Source organism: Schistocerca gregaria, chromosome 9 (assembly GCF_023897955.1).
Source record: "Schistocerca gregaria isolate iqSchGreg1 chromosome 9, iqSchGreg1.2, whole genome shotgun sequence".
Classification (NCBI taxonomy): Eukaryota; Metazoa; Arthropoda; class Insecta; order Orthoptera; family Acrididae; genus Schistocerca; species Schistocerca gregaria.
Genome location: NC_064928.1, coordinates 145,633,319 through 145,641,230, shown reverse-complemented (window position 1 = coordinate 145,641,230; position 7,912 = coordinate 145,633,319). Strand labels below are relative to the sequence as shown.

Below are 7,912 nucleotides of genomic sequence, written 5' to 3'. Positions count from 1 at the left end.
AATGAGTTTCGTAACTCAGTGCCTGTGGCCAGCATGCAAAATTTTAGCTACTGTGAGAAGAAATCCCAAAGGCATCTGTGGGCCAGGTAGACAAACATGGAAGGATGGCGCTGCACAACCCAATGACACCATCTGACCAAGTGTTTGCTGTTCACCACTGGATCAGTGTCTTTAAGTGGTGTGATCACAGCTAGCAGACACACTTATCAAAACTCAGCATGCTCCGCATCTGGGCCTGCAAGCAACTGGCCATGTTGATATGCACACGAGCAGAGGCAGATTCACCAAAACATTCTGAGCCATGCAGGAGCGTACCTCAGGCCACAATAAATCCGACAGTTAACGAGACATGGAGCTCATCAACCAATGGATTGTGCAGCATCAACCTGCAGCAATTATGAGAACCTAATGGCTGGCTGATGGTGTGTGGCGCTGTAATGAATGTCAGCTATTACACCAGATAAATTGATCAGACGTCCATAGAGGAAAATCAATGGGTGTGATCGGCCGCTGCTGTCACACGCCATGCATCTTGATCAAGATCTGTGCTGGTTAGGGGTACTCCCCATTACATGCAACCCTTGCACAGACACATCACAAACAATAGTCTACACAGCACAGTAGGGGGGGGAGGGGGATTCAGGTGACATCTGGAAATGTCACACCACAGGACTAGATGGAAGAGACGAGATGAAACTGCTCACTATAAGGAGATGGCTGAGAAGGCAGAGGTGGCGAGATTGTGCACTACAACTGTTGATGAGTACTTTTCAGAAACTCAGTACGACAAGTCCCTTTCCCTTTGGGAATGAAAACTGTGACAACTGTGTGTGTCAAAACAGTGCCTCAGTGATTTCTGCTTACGATGCAATGTAAGAACCTGCGCGTGCATGCTTCAGAATAGGCTTAGCTGAGGTATGCCTTAATTTTGCTAATTAATGAACCATTTCTTCATCACATTCGGTGACCAACTCTTTACCAAGGTCCAGCAGATTTTTAAGTTTCAGTTCTTCTTCTCAACTATTTATTTATGCACTGTTATGCTATAAACATTTTCAAAGATTCTTGTAATGAATGCTTTAAAGAGTGAACTACCAAATCAGGCATCTCTCATTTCTAATTACGATTTAACTTCTGGCTCACTGATGATTTTTCATAACTTTGCTACTATTTTCTCTGTCTGCTTTTTGCTTTCTGTCTCACGTCTAAGTTTATTTCCATGTAGTTAATTATTGCATTGTGCTCTGTGGTGCCTTGAACACTTCCTTTAAAAATTTAAAGAATACTTCAAACACGACCTCTTAATTCGTGAGACACTCATTCAGTTTTAAATATTCTCATCATAACTGTTTATTTACATAATTTTGGTTTTTTACGTGACCAGTTTATGTGGTTTTTTTTGTTGTTTTGATTAACTTTGTCTACCTTGCAGGTTTAGTATGTGTTATTCTTAAACTTTTTGATGTATTGCATATTGTCATTTATAGTGTCTTCTGTACACGTTTGTTGTTGCGCTTTCTTTTCATGATTAGGTTGCTGTGTTCTCAAGTTCGAATATCGTTAACCTGTGCTTTGACTTGGCTCTTGCACTGAGGATGAAGTGGCTGTCTTCATAGGATAAAACAATCAACTTTTCCTTAAGTCTAATTTTTGTTAAGTGACACAGTGATCATTACTTTAATTTTGTGACCAAATGAGAACCATGTTTTACCTTCACTAAATTTAAGTGCCACAGTTCAAGTTCACATACCTATTTTTAGCTTTAGATAATTCATGGCGTTCCTTTTCCTTAAAATGCATGTTGTCTGTTTGTTAGTTGCCGTAATTTGTGGGTGTTTGTGGTGGTTTGCGGCATTGCAGTATCCAGAACGCAGTTTGTTGAAATGATTTCGCTATATAAATACAGGCAACAGCAAACTTAAATTTTATTTCCTGTTCAACGTTTAAGTTTGTTCATATCAAAATAAGTTGAGTTTAAAGCTTAATGATTGTTTCTCAACACAAGGCCCCCTCTTTACAATAATCGTAGTGCATTCAGCATGGCGTTCCCGAGGCGCAACACTTCTTGCAGGTCTAAGATTTTCATGTTTTCAATGAGAGTTTATTGTGTTATGCTGAGGCTTAAACTCTTTTTCCTTTCATTCAGAAAGAACGTACCATATGATTCCAACTGATGAATTGATGAACGTAATTACATATTTATAAGTAGTGTGTATAAAAGTCAGTAATTAATTCCCTTGTCATGATTAAGTTTTGTTCCGTTCATTTGGGTAGCGACATCGAGTAGTTGACGAAATTGGGAATATCTGAGCAGACCTCAGAGTCGCCCAGTTTTTCAAATAGTAAATTCAAAGTTTATATAAGCTAATCATATGTTCCCCTGGCAGGGATTCTAATCTTAGTAACAGCTCATAATCCCGTTAAGCACCTGTCCATCGTTTCTTGTCATATATTGACGACATAATGACTTGTACGTTGTTGCGTTCAAGGCTATTTGGAACCATCAAGGGCACTTCAAGGTAGGAAATCAGAGACACAATGCAGAAAGCAGGCTAAAGTGGTGGCGTTTAGGTTACCAGAGATAAATAGTAACACTGGAGCCGCTCAGGTCAGCTGTATCATTGGAGACGTTTCACTTCAGAGTATTAACTGGTGACTCCATTCACCGCCTGGACGCCGTCGCAAGGCGTCACTTCAGAAGGTAGCCACGAAGAGGCACTTGTTAGCAGAGGCAGCAAGCTTGATGATTGCTCCTGAGAACAACAACGTCAGTAGGTTTACACAGGTTAGGGTGCTACTACAGCAGTCCCCACTCACAGAAGGGCGGAGAGCAGGGCCAACTGACGTAAAACACAGTTGTTGCTGGCCAGAGTAGGAGTGGCAGTGACGTTTATCCTTCAGCCGAACGCTGTTAATACCAAACTTAGAGTTTGTTGTTGGAGGATCCAGAGGCATCCCTACCTACCGAGTAGGACTAGGGGAGGAATCTAAACGTGGTTGGACAGGGGCGTTCCTGAGGTGCGGAGCGACCCACCATATTGGCTGAATCTTGTTGCGTGCCGGTTGATTGTAGAGTCAACGACATAAAGGAAGAAACAGTGCGCCATCACGGTTCTTTAAAAACCAATGTTTTTGTACTCAGAGGGAGCTCTCAGTCGGATCGCTTGGGTGCCGACTCCGTGTCGCTCGTGGCCAGCCTCGGTAAGCTCTGACATGTCTCTTTTCCTCACCTGGAGTGCTGCTCTCAAGTTAGCACTGAACGTGCTGCTAGTGTTCACCGCTTCTGTTAGCACCTGCTCCCATGGCTCCAGACACTGACTTCTGTAGTGCAATCAGTTGCCCCCTTTGCTTTTTCTTATGTTTGGAATTATCCTTCAGTGTAGTAGTTAGTCTCATCGCAAATAAATAGAGTTAATCAGAGCACTGAATTCCATGAGTCTCCTGCTGCAAGCATCCTGTTGAGTCCAAAAATCCGCATCTTGCGTAGGTGCTCTGTGACAGTGTTTGGCGCTGGTCCAAGTCATCAGCCTGCCTTCACTGGGAATTTGTCTTCCTGCATTTGCTCCATAACGCTCGGAAATTGCAGACTGACCTCATATACATCTACATCTACATCTACATCCATACTCCGCAATCCAGCTGACGGTGTGTGGCGGAGGGTACCTTGAGTACCTCCATCGGTTCTCCCTTCTATTCCAGCAGACACGGGTTCACAGGTAGATGCCGTGTTTCTTGACTTCCGCAAGGCGTTTGACACAGTTCCCCACAGTCGTTTAATGAACAAAGTAAGAGCATACGGACTATCAGATCAATTGTGTGATTGGATTGAGGAGTTCCTAGATAACAGAACGCAGCATGTCATTCTCAATGGAGAGAAGTCTTCCGAAGTAAGAGTGATTTCAGGTGTGCCGCAGGGGAGTGTCATAGGACCGTTGCTATTCACAATATACATAAATGACCTGGTGGATGACATCGGAAGTTCACTGAGGCTTTTTGCAGATGATGCTGTGGTGTATCAAGAGGTAGCAACAATGAAAAATTGTACTGAAATGCAGGAGGATCTGCAGCGAATTGACACATGGTGCAGGGAATGGCAATTGCATCTCAATGTAGACAAGTGTAATGTGCTGCGAATACATAGAAAGATGGATCCCTTATCATTTAGCTACAAAATAGCGGGCCACCAACTGGAAGCAGTTAATTCCATAAATTATCTGTGAGTACGCATTAGGAGTGATTTAAAATGGAATGATCATATGAAGTTGAACGTCGGTAAAGCAGATGCTAGACTGAGATTCATTGGAAGAATCCTAAGGAAATGCAATCCGACAACAAAGGAAGTAGGTTATAGTACGCTTGTTCGCCCAATGCTTGAATACTGCTCAGCAGTGTGGGATCCGCACCAGGTAGGGTTGATAGAAGAGATAGAGAAGATCCAACGGAGAGCAGCGCGCTTCGTTACAGGATCATTTAGTAATTGCGAAAGCGTTACGGAGATGATAGATAAACTCCAGTGGATTACTCTGCAGGAGAGACGCTCAGTAGCTCGGTACGGGCTTTTGTTAAAGTTTCGAGAACATACCTTCACCGAAGAGTCAAGCAGTATATCGCTCCCTCCTACGTATATCTCGCGAAGAGACCATGAGGATAAAATCAGAGAGATTAGAGCCCACACAGAAGCATACCGACAATCCTTCTTTCCACATACAATACGAGACTGGAATAGAAGGGAGAACCGATAGAGGTACTCAGGGTACCCTCCACCACACACCATCAGGTGGCTTGCGGAGTATGGATGTAGATGTAGATCCCGTCTTCACTCTATGCTCTGTCAGGACACGACATTCCATGTGAAAAAACCTTTGTACAAAGAATTCAACATTTATATCCCTTTTTTGTGCTGTGTAGGTCACTCATTTGTAACTATCATTAGTAACTGTTTGAACACTAATATTTACCCCTGACAGCCTTTACATGTCAACAGACTTACTTTGTGGGATGAGTTCTCAAACTTGTATATATAATTTTTCAGGTACTAAATGCTTAAAGTATGTTCGCCCATTCATCTACTCTAAAGTAGGAAGTCTTGCTCTTTGGCTTAGTGTTATTCAGAATTATCTGTCAGTTCATCGAAACTTCACTGTCTACCATAATTTTTGCAGCACATATAAAGTGAGATGTGCAGCTAAGATATGTCAAGTACTATCGCTTAATAAATTTGTATTCATTATTGTTCAATACATGTTGCAGTGTACAAATGAACAACACATTTTAAGAGCTTTTATGTTATTTATTTATTGGGGTGTGGTTTCATGATCATACAGCCAGCCTCAGTGCATACATATTAGTAACAGCTGTCAGTGGTAACAATTATTTATGTACAATATTTAAATTAATTTTCAGCCAGAAATGGTTGTAAAATTAACATATCCCCTAGAGATGTTATCTATGAACATTGAAAAGTCAAAAACTGGTGTGTGGGTAACAAGTATAATGTATGAAATATGTAGTATACATTATGTTCATAGCTCCTCTTGTACATTTTTTGCAACAAGAAATTTAAAACCAGCCATATACTATATATTCCCAGGGAACGATAATAAAACAAAGTGGCTTTATCATTAACACGACAGTAAAGGAAAAAACAAAGCAGTTTAACATGATAAGATAACTGCAAGCATATTAAAGGAATTAAATAGAAATAGCAAACTTTGTCTGACAATGTCTGTACAATAGGAAGAAGTAAAGATATTTAAGTAATAATTAAAAGTACATTATTTAGAAGTGTGTCATATTGAAATATGAAACATTACTTTGGCTTTACCATCTACAATTTTTTATTGCAATTTTTCTTTCAAATACTTAACAGAAAAATGTTTTATAGCCCTCTCTTTCACATTTTTCATAAAAATGGAGCTTACCAATGGCGCCCATCTTTATTACTCTGTGTTATATCTACTTGACTTGCAGTTCATCATTTATTACATTGTGTTTTGTGCATATATTTGTTTATTACAAATATGTAATGTTTAAATTGTTTCTAAAATAGAAATCCAGATAAATGAACTTATATATTTAATTATATAATTATGGAAAATGGGTGTGGTAGATGATCATAATTACTCTGTTTTAATAAATTGCCTTTTTTGCATCAGGGAAATTTTGTGATGCAAGAAAGGCTTGCCACATGCAGTTAGTGAATGTGAAAATCCAATTACATAGTGTTGTCACCACGCAGCTGATTGCATTTTCTCAATGTCATTCCATCACCTTCACAAAACAGAGCAGTATGTTGTTTTATGACAAATAAGTTATCTCAGTAACCTTTACTGTATCGACTGTTTATTCCCATAAACTGTTTGCCGTAATTTTCTCAAATTACTTAGTGCAGTTTGTGTATTTTGTGTTCCATTCAAAAGGAGATCGCTTTTTCCACAATTTCTCAGAGCTGTGTTCTTTTCCGTCTGTGCCACCCTGAAGTCTTTCATGTAGTGAGAACGTCTTGTAGGAAGGAGTCAGACACTTTGCTGGCTTAGGTTCCTGCAAGGGAAATTATAATTAGTAAAATCACAATATGGGAACATAAAACAGCTGTGTTCAACCATAGTGACATAGCGTTTGTGGTCAAGAAAGATGTAAATATGCTTGAAAAACACAAAAAACTGCAGTTTCAGTGAGAGTTTTGTTAGTAACTGTCCAAAAGTACACAAAAAAGAACCACCGATGGGAAGAAGGTAGAAAATGGCTCTGAGCACTATGGGACTTAACATCTGAGGTCATCAGTTCCCTAGATCTTAGGAATACTTAAACCTAACTAATTTAAGGACATCACACACAACCATGCCTGAGGCAGGATTCAAACCTGCGACCGTAGCAGTTGCGTAGTTCCAGACTGAAGCGCCTAGAACCGCTCGGCCACACCGTCTGGCGGAAGAAGATAGAAACTCGTTTGGTGAGACACTGCCCAGTTAATCAATGGACAAAGTACAATTGCAGTACAGAATAGCAATGAAGTGTACAAACAAAATTTTTTTAAAATCAGTTGGCGCGATTCTAAGTGGAACATATCCTCCAGGCACGCAACGGTGGCATAACGAATGTAAACAACTGGAATGACTGAAGTACAGACAAAGCGCTTATAGACCCTAATATGCGAGAGAAAACTCCAGGAGACCCTGGTTCATTAATTAGACAACAGTTTCAAACAGACGCAATGCTCGGGGCTACATGTAGCAACTTCACCTAGACACGACAGAAGGACGTCTTTCAGGCTACAAACTTTGCGTAAGGGGACGCTCTAAAACCCTGAAGTTAAACAATAGTCCAACCAAGAGCGCTGTCAAGTCAGAAAACGGGAGCATCTTCGGTCATCCACACAGGGGGATCAGTTCATCGACTGCTATAAAAGCCTCACCTTCCTTCCACTCATTCTCAGAAGTAGGCCATTCTAGCTGCAACACAGTTACCATAGGAAGGTGAACTCCACCAGTTTCAGGAAGTTCTGGTAAAAACTGTGCAGTGTCTACAGCCGCTGCCATCTTGGAGTCAACTGCTACAGATCCGCAACCATCTAGCCATGGAGGGGACTCTGACTATGTGCACTGCGCTCCTGCTGGACACAGTGGTGAGTGAGTAAAGGTGAGGGCTGGTCCACTCTTCCATGAATGAAGAAGCGATCAGCCCATCTACAAGCTGTTCAACTTGGGGACAGGGCGCCTGTGCTGTTGCTCCTGGGCGGTGTAAGTACCACCTCACTGGCTGTGTGTTGGGACCGTATCTCGAGCTGCCCTCTATGTTGCTGCTCGGACTTCCCTCTATACAACAGACAGCAGGAGCATGCAGATTTCTGGGGCCGAGCATAAGTGCAGCTTCATCTACATCTACATCTACATCTACATCTACATCTACATGA

The 7,912-nt window shown here is 41.3% G+C and overlaps 1 protein-coding gene across 1 annotated transcript in view; it reads right to left on the bottom strand.

Annotated features, from left to right (window-relative positions):
- Positions 1-5,269: 5,269 nt before the first annotated feature.
- LOC126292150 (gamma-interferon-inducible lysosomal thiol reductase-like) overlaps positions 5,270-7,912 on the bottom strand; it is a 77,905-nt gene continuing 75,262 nt past the window's right edge. The window contains exon 6 of the mRNA XM_049985989.1: positions 5,270-6,540. Within this exon, the coding sequence (XP_049841946.1) occupies positions 6,379-6,540 (162 nt within the window). The 3' untranslated portion in view covers positions 5,270-6,378. The remainder of the gene's footprint in view (positions 6,541-7,912) is intronic.